Source organism: Haliotis rubra, unplaced genomic scaffold, assembly GCF_003918875.1.
Source record: "Haliotis rubra isolate DU_JTF1 unplaced genomic scaffold, ASM391887v1 Scf1941, whole genome shotgun sequence".
In the NCBI taxonomy this organism is placed as follows: domain Eukaryota; kingdom Metazoa; phylum Mollusca; class Gastropoda; order Lepetellida; family Haliotidae; genus Haliotis; species Haliotis rubra.
Window position 1 is genome coordinate 20,493 of NW_025765938.1, and position 19,149 is coordinate 39,641.

At 39.3% G+C, this 19,149-nt stretch overlaps 1 protein-coding gene across 1 annotated transcript; it reads left to right on the forward strand.

The window, feature by feature from the left end:
* Positions 1-2,664: 2,664 nt before the first annotated feature.
* On the forward strand, positions 2,665-15,966 carry LOC124274790. Its single transcript, XM_046710168.1, has 7 exons — positions 2,665-2,762; positions 3,835-4,077; positions 4,394-4,549; positions 6,754-6,891; positions 7,173-7,294; positions 14,166-14,303; positions 15,862-15,966. Exons 3-7 carry the CDS (start codon positions 4,414-4,416, stop codon positions 15,955-15,957), a joined length of 630 nt encoding a protein of 209 aa, XP_046566124.1. The 5' UTR covers positions 2,665-2,762; positions 3,835-4,077; positions 4,394-4,413; the 3' UTR covers positions 15,958-15,966.
* The last annotated feature ends 3,183 nt before the right edge of the window (positions 15,967-19,149 follow it).

Consider the following 19,149-nt stretch of genomic DNA (forward strand, 5'->3'; position numbering starts at 1 on the left):
TAATATCAACTTGAACGAAATGTCAAAAGATTCCTATGCTGCTTGGTGTGGACGACGTGTGACTAGTTCTCTAAATGTAAACTTACTAATAGAAGGGGGCAGATATATGACAAATCGTATACTGTATCACTAGATAATCTCAAATTCATGAGAATATCGCAGCATGTGTATTTGGACATGTGATGTTCAAAAGGGCAGACTTACCTACTTCATTTTCACCTCATAGATAACATGTAACCATGTACAAGATAAGCTGCAAACCAGGATGTGATATTAACTTGAATGAGCTGTTAAATCATTTCTGTGTTACCTGTAGTTATAACTACAATTTTTACTTCCTGGTTGTGCGTCGGTATATTTTTCCTACGCGGACACGGGGGTGGGGGTGGGGGTGGTGGGGGTGGTGGGGGTGGTGGGGTCAATGAGTTTTTGCACTACATTTGCATTTAATCTTGATGCCAGTATTATCGTTTCATCATAATTATTTTAGATAGACACCGTTATTTCCGAAGGAAGATGTACTAAGACAGTACTTAGTCTTAGCTTAATCTATTACCGCCCGACGTTTGGGTTACTGTATTTTAATAGGGTGGCTGTGTCATGGTCATCCGAGTGTATTTCAGGGTGAGTTGTGTTAATATGGAGAGGTATTTGTGGATACCTGTTTCGTTCATGGTACTTGATATATGTCATTACATATACATGAAAACAGTGTGTCGATAACTAATGACGAGAGAGTCTCCCATCTGTAATGACGCATTGTTATCAGATTCATTGGGGTCGAGAAATCACTGGTTTGTACCTGTCTGTGTAATGCTCAATATCAACGAAACAGCATATATGCCATGTCAAGCAACATCACGTCACGGGTATGACCGGGTGCCCCTATTGGTTGTGCCTTGATACTGATTACTTGTGAGCCAGTCGATTGTTATACAATTAGTGCATATTCCCAGAAAGACATTGTTTGTATTTCGAGTTTCATTAAGTGTTTAGTGTTTCACTTATTTCCCACGTCAATGTAGCCACGTGTTCAAGTAGACGTAACACTAGGAGTCAATTCCACTATCGTTTGAGCCCGAGGGTTAAAGATACTGCACACCCATGACGCTATCCAATAGAACTTCCTTTCACTCACCACCCTAGTTGACAAGGAACAGGTAACACTCCCTCCTCGGATACATTGTCAGTCCGATACCCAGGGGAATAGTAAAACACTCAATACTGAATACACCTAAATGTATCTGAACTCGGGTCGATGCAAGGCGACTGCAGGAAGCTGCAAATACAACACGTGTCCATAACAAAGTGATAACATTAAAGATGAAAGTTAAGAGGCGTCCATAACAAACACAAGGAAAGCAAAGATGCAAATGAAACTGCTCAGATGTTATGTGTACTTATATATTTTGTTTAAATAATCATATATGTGTAATCAAACGTTCTGGCATGAGTTTAGCGTGTACTCATCTAAGACAGCTATAAATGTATAATATACAGTAACTGTTTTTCACGTCCCATACATACAATGAACTCAAGTCAACAGAGGTTTATCATAGAATACCTGCATGCACGTTGATATTTTGTTGCGAAATTGTTTCGGTGAGATCAAGAAACGAGGTCGGGTCAAATGGCTTGGTGAACATTGGCTTTATTGGTAAAATTCAGCTCACAGGATTTTATCGCAGGTGTACGTTCAGAAACTAAATTTGACTGATGTATCGCAAAGATGTATTGTTCGTATGTATAGCCTGCAGTAGATAAACGAAGGTCGTGTTGGTACTTGGTCATTTCTAGGATGACAGATGTGTCGAACACTCGGATAAGTCGAACTTGTCCCTCAGTCCCGACGAGTTCGACACAACGGTGTTTGACTGTGTAAGGCTACATGTTTGATTGGTCGGAGAGGTGAATACGAGTCTTTCAAGTGTTGACGTGCAAGTTAGTAATTGTTTGTAAGATGATCACACAAGTCGTCCCAGTTCAGACTGGAAGGAAAAGCATGCCCCGAATGATTATGTAAGAAAGCTTTTCATATTCTGAAATGTGACTGCAGGTTCCATCCCCAGGGAACAAACAAAAGACGCATTGGCGTGGTTTTTGACCACAGTGTTATGTTTCTCCATCACTTGGACTCTCACTGGTAGGAAGTTTTATAGGGATTATTGGTATGTTAGCATTATTATAAACTATGCATCAGGCACTATATCTCCTATTGTTCACGACATCCTGGATATACCAAGGCCATCTGACACTTAACATCGTGCATGTTTAGCTTAGACATACGTAATATCAAGTAAGATTTGCCAAAACAGACAGATGAAGCATTGAGGTTTTGAGAATACGTGTGATACATTGGTTTCTCGGGTTTTCACCTATTTACAATTAGAGTCAACTATGCTTCTGTCACTACATTTCCTATAGCACATGGCATCCTGGATATACCAGTTGCATCGGACCCTTGATATCCCTTTATCTTAGACATAATATCAATGTCAGGAGTGGTCAGTTGAAACATATTGAGTTTTTTGTGAATAAATGTACCTTTAATACATTTTTTTCTGGGGTTTTCATCTGTATAAGTAGATATCCCTGAATTGTCAAGAACATGACATCAATTTCTTTGTATATTATCTCTTCAGATGCTGAGTGTAACTTTAACCCCACTACTGTCTGTGCCGTGTATCCATCTACTCCCTGTAGCCAGGTCGGTGATCCAGACAGATGTCAGGAAGGATGGTTCGGTTCCTACTGTCAGAGACGTGATTAATGACATTTCCCTCGTGGTTTATCCACGATCGACGATCGACCTCATTCCGGTTGAACTAAGTAATTTCAATCACATTAACAATCAATCTGCTCGTTGTGTCTGCAGTATTTCCCAACTTCCTTTTATGAGTGAGTGAATTAAGATTTTAAGTCAACATCGGCAGTAATTCAGCCATATCGTAAAGTACTGTTGCATTGTTCCCAGATATATAAACACATCAAATAATCACAAGCATGGCAATGTATCTTATATTACCCTCAGACAGACGCGAAACAGTAAAACATTATTCCAAGTGTCACAGGTTGGCGTATATAAAAACGCCGAAGCCATATGGCAGTAAACCAAGTATCAAAGTTTATGTCTAATAATACCAATCCAAAATGGAAACAATTTCTCATTATTTGGTATATATTAAAACTATGCTAAAGACTACGAGCAACCAAAGGTAGACCAAGGTACTTGCAATGCTTCAGCTCCTTACATGTTTCCCCAGCAGGATGTGTCAAGTAAAAGTATAAAACGTACCTCAAATAATATAATGTCTAAGAGTAATGCTGGTTTTGGAGGCCCTATGTAAAATTCGGTTCACAAGGATAAGGTTATTTACCAGCTTCCTGGTTTATTTAACACCTTGGAAAAGGCTATTGAAAGAACAACGACAGTGTTTTAACAGTGATTGCAAATCTAAATAGAAATTGAGCATCGTGCTTGTTATAGTTTCTTTTCGGGCGTCGAAGATAACGGGAAACATGAATGTATTGTGCGATGAAGTTCGTATTAGAAGGACTCCTGACTATGTACGCTCCATTTCATAATCAGTTTCAATTCATGTCAGATCATATTTAGTGGTGCCTGTATTCTAATTTGAATGTTCACTTGATATCTGTAACCCTTAATCCATGTGTGTTAATTATGGAAGATTTCCAGCTTTGATGAATCAAATACATGCTACGAAATATTGTACTCTTCTATTCAGTTACTGTTTTTTTTAACACAATATACCTTCTGCCGTTATTTCGACCATTGTTGTGTGTGTATGATGTGCATGGTTTCAAATTTTTCAGAAAATATTGCCTTAGGAAGAACTGCCACACAGAGCAGTACATACAGTGAATCCAGTGACGAGACAGGGAATACAGCACACAGTTTCGAGGCCAGGTACGGCGTGGATGGCAGAGCTACCAACAACTTCTAAAGTAAACCACTGACATGTGCACATACATCAGGGGGAGTCCAAACATGGACTGTGCACCTGAACTCAAACACAGACAAGATACAACACGTCAAGCTGTATCTACGTCAGAACTGTCAGTATGGGTGTCACAATACAAATTCGTACGGTTTTCATTAAGGAAAATGTCCTGTATAATGGCACAGAAAATCCTTAACTAAAAATAATATGTATTATTAGTGTGTTTCGTGTACTGCTTAATAACAGGTACATAAGGAATATCAGTATAGGTACATCGGGGTCATCACGATCATCAATATCTCAGTAACTTTATTATGAATTTTTACTTGTAAACACATTTTTTAATGTGCCTTGTCACATGGCGCGAATCGATATGGTGCTCAAATGTAATATTTGATATTTGAAATCAACTTTTTCACCTTGAAATGCAGACCTGGAAAGAAACAAGGGCATGGAGATATATGTTGGTTGTCAGCTTTGCTTCCAGTGGTCAACGAACACCTATCCGCCTGTTATAGCACTGACAGGAAACAACCTCACCATACAGGCAAACGATTTTCTCGCTCTATCCGAGGTGCAGATATTTGGTAGGTTAACATACCCCTATGAGTGTGAGAGCGACATATTTTAACGTTGAATTGAACAGTAATTCACTTATATCAGACGATGACCGCCTGTAATGGGAAGTGCGCGAATTTTAGAACTAGTTGATACCAGTGTTTGAAAATATACAATCATGTTTGTGACATAAATAGAGACCTCAATAGTTTCTTTATATGTTGTATGACGTTACATTCCAGCTGTATTGCAGTGATCTGTGAATAATCGAATCTGGACCAGACAATCCAGATGAACATAATGAACATCGATCTGCACAAATGAAATGTTATACCATAATGAGACAGATTTAGCCCTCTTAGATGATAACGTAATTGGTGTCATATGCTTTAGATTTGCCTGCTGTATTCTAGTAATTTTGTAGGGTTGAGTCCCATCCGGGATTCGAACCCACACCCTCAGCGTGAGGCACCTAATCACCAGCACACAAAGTCAGACGCCTAACTCTCCTTAGGCGAATCTGTACCTAAGAGTATTTCCAAACATAACATGTTACATTTGACAACTTTACCAAATGACGTTCTGTATTGGCCCAATGCAAAAGATATCCAAGGTGAAAGTTATCGTGTGAAAAGTTTGAAAAATATGCGAAAGATGCACAAAAAGGTTGGAACTATAAAGAGCAGGATTGATTGATCTTTTGTATTTTCATTCACCAAAACTAGCGTACCAAGTATATGTAAGAACGCTGACATACGTATGACATCACTATCCGTAAGCGACTTTCACAATTTGGTGGGTTCACCGACACGTGTACGCGGAATATTAGGAAGAAGACATTCGTTGATTCAGGGATCGCATTTGCAAACATGTGACATGTAAATTTGTGTGTTGTATTTTTTGTTGTAACCAAAGGCAATAGTCAGAAATTAGGGAAAGTACCGTTACCTTTAAGAGTCAGTCATGGCGTGCATCTGATAACTTTTGTTGAATGTACCAATTCTCTGAAATACATTAATTCATATTTGCCTAATTCTTGCTACCATACTCTCACTTTAAGTATCACAACAATATTTAGTCAATGGATGTTATGATTTGGCCAATAGGAAAGTAATACTAAAGTAAAATCTGAACTTTGTGTTGTTTTCATATCCAACAAATATTGTTTTACGAGCACGCCGTTTGTTAACACTTGGTATTGGTGTCGTAGACCATTTTTCATTTCACAGGGGAGAGGAATTCATGCATTAGGGCATTTATCGAAGTTCGAATTATACGTGATGCAATAGGCACAAAACAGCCGAAAAGCATGTATTTTATAATGCTTTGCAATATGGCTTAAAATTCAGTCCAGCGTTTCTGCTTGCATATTTTATCAGTGATTTTATAGACAAAGTTATATGAGAACACATTTGATGTTTAGATGTAAATTAAATACATCGTCAAATATCACTGAAGGTGTATTTTGACTTAATTGTGATATGCATATCATCTTTTACAATGATACGAATTATGGGACATCTGGATTTCCGATAAAAAGCATTGACTTGACTTCACTTGCCCTTTCTGATTCATCGAATTTACGATTTAGTTAATTTGTCAAATTTAGTATACTGGCACGTTCTCCTATCTCTAGACAGTGCCAACCTTTCAGATTCGATGTTGGAAGGACAATCGACTCGAGATGAATGATGCACAGTTTGCCCACACTGTGTGTAAAAGTTCGAACGGTACCACTTTTCTGTACAATGTATATTTTTTGAAATCATCACAGTCCACAAAGCCAGGTGACGTCCAGGAACCATGAGGATTAAGACAGTACTGATAGGCTGGCTATCTATACGCAATAACCACACAGCCGTATCTGTGAAACAAGTCTCTCGAGGGATAGTGCGTTACATTGCACATGACTTATACCATTGTGTCTTTATTGTGGAAATAGGATTCGCATAAAGCTGGAAGGTCTTAGTGTAAATGAAATTATAGACAGCATGGTCATAAGTATGACCTCGTAATGAAACAGTCGATATATAAGATATACTTTATTAATGTCAGATTTCTTTCCCGTTTGAACTTATTGCCATATATTTTATAGTTCTGAAGGAATGTAATCTTTTTTTAATTGTGAACATCATTAATCACGAAATATGACTTTTTATGTGATTCTGATGGGGGTCAGTATTTTTCCATGTTTGTTATGTATTCATGTTATTGCTATCATGTTCGTTTTCAGTTTGTAGTGATGGATGGTTTGGTGAGGACTGTGACAAACAGTGTCACTGTACACAAAACACAGAAGTATGTGACAAGATCACTGGACAGTGTCTGCGTGGATGTGCTCCAGGATACATGGGACCAGACTGCCAAACAGGTACAGGTTCTAAGCTATTCAGACTCAATAAAACGCAATGGGATTGTGTTGAAGATTTATAAATTGCTATCTACCAAGTTGGAATAATGTAAAGCATAACCTCCCCCTTGTTTTTTTCAGATATGCACTACTCCAATATGTATCTTGGTGTGTGGTATTAAATATTGCCATTATCTTTCGGGGGGAACTTTCTATTAAAAAATGCCTTATATTTAAATTGCATCAGATTATTTGAAACTTATCACTACGAAGTTATTCTACCTCACTTACATCGTGAACAGATGGTTACTATGGAGATTGCACCTTCAAGTGTGGCAACTCAATGCTGCCTACTGCGACAAGACTACAGGCATCTGCCCTGGAGGTTGTGAACCAGGGTGGCAAACTGACAAATGTCTTCAACGTGAGTACATATTGCTTCTCCAAAGTGCAAATGTGGGCTTTCATGCATATTGCAAGAATTCTAGGCATGAGAAAACCTTTTGCTTCCTAAATGGAAATAATTTCTAAAAGCAGTACCGGCAATATAATGCGATTATGAATCATACATTGATGTTCCCAAGGTTTCATGAAAGGTTGACTGTACATGTATCCTGCACAACCGATGGTAACCGTCATAAACACATACAAACGCAATTTACGTATGTAGTGCAATCAAAGAAGAGAGCACCCGTGAAGAGCCACCTCCTCGTGGTGGGTGCTGGGTAATGCTAAGCGCTCTTCAACCCCCGTTGTGGACCCGGGGGTATATTTGGTCCACCAACCTGTTTGCCGTGGGTTGCGCCCCTGTGTCGGTGGAGGAAGGGATTCTGGTGGTTGAGGGAATAGGAACCAGGAACAGTGTTCCTATTGCCCAACACACCACTTTGGCCCTAACTTCACCTAGACGGGTGGTTGAATGGGCCCGGTTCAACCAATCGGCTGGTCACGCCAAGCCCTGAGCATTACATTATGTAATGTTGCACAAAATTTTGAAAATTGTAATATACTATTTTTAAGTCTTGGCGAATTTTTAGAACTTTAGAATTTCAAATACACACTTTCATGTTTTTGCCTAGAGTCGTATGCGCAGAAGGCGGTGGCTCATGGGCCAATCAGGTGGAATAGTTACTTTTGTATTATTCTGCTTGAGTATATCATCCGGGTATCCTTGGTGCTGCAGGCTGGAAACCCGCCTGTTTTAGCATTGTCCTTGTGATACTCCGTGGAGGGTGGGGAGCTCGGATGATGAACCATTCAACAATAACTATGGCTTACGAAACCCCCATTACAAAAAAGAAACGTCCACTTGACACTGATCCTGATGTTAACGACCAAAGACTGCCCACATCCATTGACTACTGGCCACGTTTCATTGTGATTGAGACCGTTGACAAAACACCTTTAAAGCTGAACCCTTTTGCTGTATCAAAAGGCATACAAGGCATTGCAGGAGATGTTAAAAACATTAAACGTTTGCGGACAGGTGCACTTGAATGTAGTAGAAAACAACAGGCTACCAACCTCCTGTCAACTGACTCATTGTCGGCCTTCCCGTATCAGTCTCTGCCCACCGAACGCTTAACACCAGCAAGGGCATAGTAAGAGACCGGGATAGACTTTTTACTGACATGCTGGAAATAGATATTGTCTCCGAGATGAAAGAACAATGTGTTATATATGTTAAACGCTTCACAACCCGGAAAAATAATGAAACCCATCTAACCAATACGTATCTGTTCTCTTTCTCCACTCCGACTGCTCCAAAGTCAATAAAGGCTGGTTACTGTCACATCAAAGTGGATACATACATACCAAATCCACTGAGATGCTTCAAGTGCCAGAAGTATGGTCATGGTGTCAATACCTGCACATTGTCTGTTGTGTGTGCTCACTGTGGTGAGAAAACACACACACCGGAAGATTGTGACAGTACTTACAAAAAATGCACCAATTGTTCAGGAGACCATCCCTCTTTCTCTAAAGAGTGTCCGATTTGGAGACAGATGGAAATAAACAGGATCAAATTTACTCAAAATATTAGTTTTGCCGAAGCGAAACAACTTGTACAAAGATGCGACCAACAAGAGACATATGCTTCAAAAACCAGGACACCATCTGAGGCAACTCCTAAAATACCTAAATCATCTTCAAGCTGCCAAACAAGTTTGACTTGGGTGAAAACCGATTCTCCTCAGATTTTTCAAGTGCAATATCGACTCAAACAGCGGAGCCACTTTCTGGCATGTCTCAAACTCAATCAGAGCAAGTTCCTGATCCTGACGCATCCTCTCAGTCAACCACAAAGTCTCAATCGCTATCTAATGTCCATCAAATTACTAAAGGCAAGAATAAACCTAAGCCTGATTATTAAAAAAAACAAAGTGGCAGAGCCCCAAAAGGGTCTGAAAATAAAATTAACCTTTACAACAAATATGGATCACTTGAGGACATGGACGTGTCCGAAAACGTCCAATATAGGGCACACAGCTTGTCGCCCTCCAAAAAGTGCGGGGTAGATCCCCAATAAATCCGCCGAAAAGATAGTTTATTCCAATAATATTGTACAGTGGAATTGCAGAGGACTAAGGCATAATTATAATGAATTACTGTTATTAGTCCAGGATTGTATGCCGTCAGCATTCTGTTTGCAGGAGACTTATTTAAAGCAGGCAGATCCTTTTGACCTACGTCATTTCAATGTTTATCATTATTTCTCACCTCCGGGTGACAGGGCCACTGGAGGTTCTTCAATCCTAGTCAAACAGAATGTTATCCATAGCCCTATTACACTTACTTCTAATCTTCAAGCAGTTGCAGTGCGACTCACTTTACACGTTGCATTTACATTATGCTCTTTGTATATCTCACCATCTTCAGTCATTCAGAAGACTGATCTTCAAACTCTATATAACCAACTGCCAAAACCCTGTATTATTATGGGGGACTTAAATGGTCACAACCCACTTTGGGGTGGTACAACTACTAATGCTAAAGGTAAACTGTTAGAAGAGTTCTGTTCAGATAATGATTTATGCATATACAATGACGGTTCCAACACCTATTTACATCCTGGCACTGGAACTTATTCAGCGCTTGATTTATCAATCACGGATTCAAACCTACTGAATGAATTTGAATGGTCAGTTCACGATGACCTCTGTGGAAGTGAGCCTTATTTTCCTACAATTCTAACACCTGTGAACCCATCTGATATTACCCCATCTTCAAGATGGAACTTTAAAAAGGCTAACTGGCCTTTGTATGAAGCTCTGTGTTGTAGCAGACTTAAACCTGAACTTTTTATAGAAAGTCCTGATCCTATAAAGGATTTCTCTGATGAACTAATCAACATTGCTGATGAGTGTATCCCCAAATCCTCTGCAATTCCACACATACGAAAACCATGGTTCAACAATGAGTGCAAACAGGCTAGGAAGGCACGGAAGAAAGCTGAGAATTATTTCCGTCGCCATCCTATGGTCCATAATTTGAATAAATTTAAAATTTTAAATGCTAAGGCACGGCGTACCTTCAAGCAAAGTAAACGTCAGTCCTGGCGAAATTATGTATCAAAAATAAATTCGCGAACGCCGATCTCAAAGGTATGGAATATGATCCAGAAAATAAAAGGTAAGGGTTCTCAATCTAGCATTAAGCATCTTAAAGACGGAGACGAATTATTAACTAGTAAATCTGATATTGCAAATAAACTTGGAGAAACTTTGGCCAAACACTCTTCCTCATCGAATTATCTACCTCAATTCCAAAATTATAAAAAACAACAGGAGAAGAAAACTATTAATTTCGATTCAGATAATGGGGAAGATTACAATGAACTATTTTCTATTCATGAGCTTCATACTGCTCTTGACCAGGCTCACGATACTGCTACAGGGGCTGATAACATACATTATCAGCTTCTGAAGCACTTACCGGAATCATGCTTAGAGACCCTCTTAAACATTTTTGATGTTATTTGGACATCTGGAAAATTTCCTTCTTCATGGCGCGATGCTATTATTGTTCCCATCCCTAAACCTGGACGTGACCATACTGATCCTTCGAATTATCGACCGATTTCACTAACTAGCTGTGTTTGCAAGACCATGGAACGCATGATAAATAATCGACTTGTTTGGTACTTGGAAACCAATAACCTTATAACGGATATTCAATGTGGTTTCCGTAAAAACAGAAGTACTATCGATCATTTAGTGCGTTTAGAATCTTTTTAAAAATGCCATTATTCAAAAGCGACATGCAGTGTCGATTTTTTTCGATTTAGAAGAAGCATATGACACTACTTGGAAACATGGGATTTTAAGAGATTTACACAATTTTGGATTGCGAGGTCGTTTGCCTCAATTCATATCCAAGTTTTTAACTGACAGGCAATTTCAAGTCCGCGTGGGTTCAACCCTGTCTGATCATTACAATCAGGATCAGGGTGTCCCACAAGGCAGCATTTTGTCCGTCATACTTTTTAGTATAAAGATAAATAGTTTGGCCAAGGTTTTAAATGATTCAGTCGATGGGTCGCTGTTTGTGGATGATTTTAATATTTCTTGTCGTGGTAAAAAGATGCATACTCTTGAACGGCAGCTGCAATTATGTTTAAACAAAATAAAAAATGGTGTCTTGAGAACGGCTTTAAATTTTCTAAGTCGAAAACTAATTGTATACACTTCTGTAGAAAATATAAGCCACATAAGGACCCAGAACTAAATTTAAATGGCACTCCAATCAAAGTTGTAAAAGAGGCCAAGTTCTTGGGTCTAATTTTCGACTCCCATTTAACTTTTCTGCCGCATATTAAATCCCTTAAAAATAAATGCCTGAAGGCACTGGATTTATTGAAAGTAGTTTCTAATTCAAAGTGGGGAGGGGATCATACTACCCTCCTACACCTATATAGATCACTAGTCCGCTCCAAACTTGATTATGGCTCCATCGTATATGGTGGAGCCTGCAACAGCAACCTAAAACTATTAGATTCTATTCACCACCAAGGCCTAAGACTTTGTCTTGGGTCTTTTAGAACTTCCCCTGTTGACAGTCTCTATGTTGAGGCAGATGAGCTATCACTTAACCAACGTCGTATAAAATTACCCTTACAGTATATAACAAAACTCTATTCTAATGAGTCTAATCCTGCATTTGACTGTGTTTTCAATCCTCTTTATCAGGATCTGTACAATAAAAAGTCTTCTCTAGTTCCATCTCTAGGACTAAGAGTCAAACCTTTCCTTTCCGCTGCTGGCATTAAGCTGGAAAATATAACCCCTTCCCGACTTCTTTCTTCTCCTCCTTGGCAATTAGTGAGGCCACAAGTTTACCTAACACTGACAACGTTTAAAAGATCCGAAACGAATGAACTACAATATAAACAAGAATATAATCTACTAAAAAGTAAATATAATGCATATAGAGCCTTATGTACAGATGGGTCCAAGGATGGTGGCGCGGTGGCTTGTGCCACTGTCATTGGATCCAGAACAATATCTTCTAAAATACCGGATAACAGCTCTGTTTTTACAGCAGAAGCAAACGCCATATTTACAGCGCTTGAATATATTCAAAGACACCCTAAACATAAACAATTTATAATCTTTTCTGACTCTCTTTCCTGCCTTCAGGCTATTTAAATCTTTCTTGTAAACATCCACTTTCAATAGAAATTATTGAATTATATAATGAGCTTGCTATTTGCCAGTACGACATCGTCTTTTGTTGGTTACCCAGCCATGTTGGCATTTCTGGGATACAATGGCCGATCTTGCTGCCAAGTCAGCACTCAACAAATCTGTGACACCACTTTTTATTCCACACTCTGATTATAAAGCAGTCATCAGATGTTATATCCGCGATCTGATGCAGGAGAAGTGGGACTTAATAAATTACATGCAATAAAACCTTATGCTGGTTATACCTACTTGGGTTGTCAGTCCAGATTTGAAGAGGTCATCATACGACGATGTCGTATTGGCCATACTAGATATACTCATGAATACCTGTTAAAAGGTGAGGATCCTCCGTTTTGCATCCCTTGTGATGAAAGAATCACGGTCAAGTATGTCCTGCTTGACTGTATTGAACATTCCATCACAAGGGATAACTATTTCAAATCACGAACGATGAAAGATCTTTTTAGTCATGTCAGTTCTCATTTAGTTATTGCATTTTTAAAAGAATTAGATTTGTTGAATGAATTGTAAATAGATAAATATTTTAAAATTGGTAGTTTAGTTGAGCAGCTGAAATTGTTAGTGGCTGTATCCTCACAGGGGGTTGAAGTATTGTAAACTTATTCTACTCCTGAGAGGGTACGTAAGACCCGAAATATTCAAAGTAAATTTAAACATACCATTATTTTTAAGCGTAGAATATGGGTTATTTTAACTTATGGCTAAATTGTCTAAACTTGCTGACAGCTGAAGGGATGGCGTAAATCCAGCTAGGGTCCATGCAGGAAGCAAATGTATTGTAAGTCCCCATGGTCCCTAGTGTGGTGATCTACCTTCAGTCGTTAGCAATCTACAGCCTGTTTTTATATTGTATTGTAATTTATAGTTCCAATATTTTAGATTTAATTGCTAGTTTTAAATGGATATCTGTGATACACTAGTAGTGTTACTGTTCTTCGTCAACAGGTTTTTAAATTTCTAACGTTATTCATCTTTAATATAATCCTAAAATGTTCTCGTCACGATATGGCTGAAATATTGCCGATGTGACGATAAATATTAACTCACTCACTCACTTGAATTTGTTTTTGACAAGAATCAATGGAATCACTTTGCAATTTCGTAGAATGAGAACGTATGTGTTATGAAGACATCAAAGCATGAGCTGTTACAATATTGGCCGAGATAAAGGGAGAGTGCAAGTTATGCAAATGTAATATAGACATTGAGTCTTGTTAAACAATGCATGTTGGTTGCGTTGTGCCAATTACATCATGTATAATTCAAACTTCGATAAATGAAAAATAGTCTGTGACACCAATATGAAGTGTCTCTATGAAAGGGGCGGATGGGTAGCCTAATGGTTAAAGCGTTGACTCGTCATGTTCGAATCCCCACATGGGTACGCTATTGAGCTAACGACAGTGTTTGTTTGTATATTTCTTACCTTTTAGACATATAATTGTGGGCCACATCCTGTGTGATTTTTTAAATTAATATTTTTAATTCCGTTTGGTCACCATGGCAATATAGAAGATAATTAAGCCACATATTGATCTACGTCCTTTCAAATATCATTGACACCATGAGCAAACAATTTGTTCACAGCATGTCCGAGTGGCTACTATGGTAAGAACTGTGGCTTCCAGTGTGGCAACTGTGAGGATGGTAATGTTTGCATCAAGACAAATGGAACATGTCCTGGAGGATGTGCAGCAGGGTGGATTAATGACACATGTTATCAGGGTAAGTTGCTCCTGTGTAGTATACATATACATTAATGATCTCATGAACATTAAACGGAATATATTCCATTGCATATATTCCATTCTGGTAACATTATTTAGTATTTGTCACCATACGGTTTCGTTATTGACTTCATTTCTGTAGCGTTTTTGGTTGGTGCGGGGAAAAGTAATGAGGAAGGTTTGCTTGTGCCCTGAATCAGGTTGGTATTTTGCCTTGCCTTGTGATTTACATCTTGGACTGTGTTCTCATATCAAAGCAGATACAATTATATGAAAAGACTTAACATATCCTTAAATAACAACTGGATATGACAACTGTGACGTAGCCTCTTCGTGATCGTTTCACGGTAAACCTTCTCTTTACTTGTACACAATATACTCTGTTGATACCTTAAACGCACAATTGCAATGAAAACACTTTCTAGCAGGACGAGATGAGTACTGTGTATTTACATCAGAGATTTGAAGACTAGTACATATGTATGTCACAAGGTTTCCTATTTATATTCTAGTTATGTATATTATTATACCCATTGTTTCAGGTAAAACTTGTGTCCTTTCATTTGAAGCGTACTTCTTTTCACAGCATGTCCAGATGGTTACTACGGTAATGACTGCATGTCCAAATATGGAAACTGTCTGAATAAAGATGTATGTAACAAGTCAACGAGAACATGCCTCAACGGATGTACAGCAGGGTGGATGGATAACACGTGTCATAACAGTAAACGGTTGATTTGTTTCATATTAATGTCTCATCCAGAGTATTCATACTTGCAATATATGATGTTGGTATCAGTCAGCATGTACTATCATATTCATCTCTTCTATCATGTTCATCACCTATCAAATGCACATTTTCATACGTGATCAAATGAGTAAAACACTGTTTTGTGTATAACATCGCACAATTCATTTACGTGGAAAAAACCAAAAGAATTATTTCACGAGTTTATTTGCAGGAAGTTTATTTTCCCTGTGCAAACATGCAGGTTATAAATCCGTGATGCCTTTTGCCTTTGAGCTTCGGCGCCGAGCCGTCTATGTGTCCTGTCCGTGTTCCTACCCCATCTCTCAAGGGAAGCCGGTCTTCCGCCCCCAAATTAAAAAGCGCATACCGCGCAAAACAAAGATGCACTCAGATTTCGAATGATTCAGTTAATAAGTACGAGAAAGAAATTATTTACGGTAACAAGAAAGCATGGAAAGAAGCCTTGAAAAGGGGAGTAGGAAATGCGTTGCAGAAAGTCAACCAGCTCTGAAATGTAATTCGTAGTTCCATGCATGCATCCACATCTCCATGGCTTTGTGTGACCACACTTAGATCTTGTCTGTTTTCCAAGCACAAATTGTATTGGAGCGAACGTCCGGATTATTATAATATGAGACGTTATTATTCCACACGTTGCAATGCTTGTTACGTCTTTCTAACGGGTTGTTATTCACAGTTCTGTCTTTGCATGGACATTAGCTACAACTTCAATGTATACGACGTTTCCTCTAACACAAACAGACACACGTAAATGAGACTTGTGATGCCATACTCGTTATTTCAGTGTGTGAAGACGGGAGGTACGGCAGCGGTTGTACGTCAGAATGTGGTCACTGCAAGACCGACAGAGTCTGTGACAAAACTAACGGAATCTGCGTGAGTGGATGTGATGAAGGCGAGAACGATTCGCAGTTTGTCTGCGCAAGGTCAAAATTGGTTTGATGGATATAGGTAAACAAAATCTACATTTTTGATGGCGTCCTCTACGAATCGGCGAAAGCACAGTAAATGCTGTTCGAGAAACTGCCTATGGATCTGGTATCGCACGTAGAATGTGTGTCCCGATTGCTCTAGGATTTGTTTCTCTATGTCGAAAAGTAATAGATGGGGACACTTCTCCAGCAGGGTCTCGAATACCTCTGTCCAGCTTTCTAGTCCGTATGGAGTGAGTGAGTTTAGTTTTACGCCGCTAGCAGCAATATTCCAGCTATATGGCGGCGTTCTGGACCAGACAGTCCAGTGATCAACAGCATGAGCTAGATCTGCGCAATTGGGAACCGATGACATGTGTCAACCAAGCCAGCGAGCCTGACCACCCGATCATATTAGTTGCCTCTTTCGCCAAGCATGGGTTACTGAAGGTTCATTCTAACCCGGACCTTCACTGTTCAGTCCGTTTGGAGGTTCCTGGAGGTAGGAGGTCACCTCCACCGGGTTTCCCACTACTGTACTACTCCGACACGCAGAAAAGTAGTCCAACATACAGAAAAGTAGTCCATCACAATGTTTGATTTGACGCTGGGAGCCAAATTGGAGCGAAAAGGCACGATCAGGGCCAGTGAGCCAGAATCCCTATCGTCATACTACTGGGTGTGTGTTGGGCTACGTTTTGTCTTCTGTGGTCGCAGGCTACGTGTCGCTGTATGTTGTATTTTTATGCATACGCAGAATGGAGGACCAAAAGAGGTCCACCACGATATATTAGTAGGCACTGGGAACTGGATAGGACCGTTTTGAGGCTCCGAGAGGCATGGTTCTCCTACACCTGTGTTTCTCCCACTACTATGCTACTATATCTGATATTTATCAAGAGATAAACATCAACAGTACAGAATCACCTTGTATATTACAAGCATATGCCTGTATATTACAGACTGATTCAACTGGATGCCTTACAAATGAAACCCGAAGATAACTAAATATCTCTAGACGAGAGGACCAAGGATCCGGTTGTGGAGAACACATATGAACAGATTAAGAATACCAATCCTTATGTCAATACAGGGGAAGATCCTCAGAGCCGCATTTAAAGTGATCAAATGCAGTTATATAAAGCGACATGTCTTGGTCTACATTACTATAAAGTAGGCTCTTAAATATATTAAGAGTATTACACGAGTATATGAATAAATATTTCAAAATGTGGAACCACAGATACTCACGTTAGGTTACTAATTACTGAACAACACGCCATGTTAAGGTGTTAAGAACTGTGATTGTGTGATCATGATCAACAGATGATCGGTAAGAATACCGTTTTAACGTCATGTCACGATTACCGTTCTGTCGTCATGATGACTTTCAAAAACATATGACGTCATGTATGGTCCACCTCCACGCATGGAAACACGTCTTGCTATCGGGTTGATGAAGAAGCAAATGGTACATATGAGTGTCAAAGCAGATTCTTCTCCACTGTGTTGTTGTCCGTCTTGTTGTCTGCACCTCTGGCGACACTGACGTTGATGTTTTGCTATCAAGATTGGCGTTCTGGTTGTGCACTCCCATGAATGCAGTAGATGGGTTTACATCATCGCACTATCTTGCACCTGTTTCAGTGGCACTTTGTCATGAAATCATATACACTCGCGTAACCTTGATTCGTGGATATAAGGGAAGTGCGGCAAAATTAATATTTTAAATGCATGATTTCATTTTGTATACGCACTGATTATTTTATTCGTTGAGTAAGTGAAATGAAAATCCCTAATATTCCACTCGTGAATGAAACGTTTGTTTACGAAGCCATTTTGCATACATCACCCATTCGTGTGCCCACAAAATGTGACGTCACTTTGTTTCGTGGATTACGTAGTCGCGGATCGGTTACTTTATACCACTATGAACGACATCCCACTGCAGTAAGCATAGACACCAAGAAAAGCAGACAACGAGAAGTGAGAAGGTTGGAGCTAACGGTATCTTTATTGCTTGACATTGTGTAAAAATAACATTTGGTAATGGTGGTATTAGTGATCTGGGGCTATTTATCTCAATGCTGGACAATTATATTTACTTGCGTGTAATGCACAGATTCGGAACTTTTTTGTCAGCGAGGCGTGGCATTGTATGTACATCAAAAGTACTGCTTCGTGACGTCAGTCGAGACTTAATTTACGAGCTAGCATGATAATTTCCGCGATCCACGAATCAAGGTTATCCACGAATTTAGGTTACGGTTCTGTACATTTATTTATTAGTGCACCTGTTTGATTTGTAATATAAATGCATTCAGGAGCTAAGCACGCTGTTATGCTGGTCACTGACCATGACCACAGAAAGCGTAGTATATGTAAATGTAGAATCCATATACTCATTTAATTTATCATTATCATTGTATCACTGATATCTTTCTCATGAATTTATGATTTGAAATAAATTTAATTCGATAGCGGTTATGTGTTTTGTATGTTTGAGTTTCAATTATGTTTTATCTACAGCTAGTAGGTCATCTGTGGTGTTTGGGATGCTGGTAGTCACCACGTAGTGTCGGTACCACCTTTAACATAGACGGACATGTTGCTGAAAGGTGCACATGTTCTGTAGTGTCATGAACAGCAATTTCAAGTTACATATATTAGATCTCCTCTTGCATGCAAGAGGCGATGGGATAGCCTAGCGGTTAAACCGCCTGCTCCTCACGTTCCATTCCCCACATGAGTAGAATGTGTGAAGCCCATTCCCGGTGTCCCTAGCAGTGATATTGCTGAAATATTGCTAAAAGTGGCGTAACACCATACTCAATCATTCTGGAAACCAGTTACCGTTGAACATTCTTTAACACATCGAGCCGGTAGGGGTAGACCAGTGGTCAAAACGGCCGCTCGTCACGCTGAAGACCAACGTTTCATTCCCCATATGGGCACAGTATGTGAAGCCAGTTTCTGGTATCCCCCGCCGAGACATTGCTGATATATTGCTAAAGCGTCTAAACCCATACTCACACACTGACTCCTTTACATATCTGTATCTACCAGAACACAAACATACACAGGAATAATAATAAGAATCAATAAGACATTGATAGTTACGCCTTAACCAATATATTTATTAGTTACAACGAATTAAACAA

Bases quoted from the DNA above. Each gene is read 5' to 3' on its own strand.
- LOC124274790 (XM_046710168.1), top strand. From the start codon at position 4,414: ATGGAGATATATGTTGGTTGTCAGCTTTGCTTCCAGTGGTCAACGAAC. The intron at 6,892-7,172 runs GTACAGGTTCTA...CATCGTGAACAG, and splicing joins GGGACCAGACTGCCAAACAG to ATGGTTACTATGGAGATTGC. The intron at 14,304-15,861 runs GTAAGTTGCTCC...TCGTTATTTCAG, and splicing joins TAATGACACATGTTATCAGG to TGTGTGAAGACGGGAGGTAC.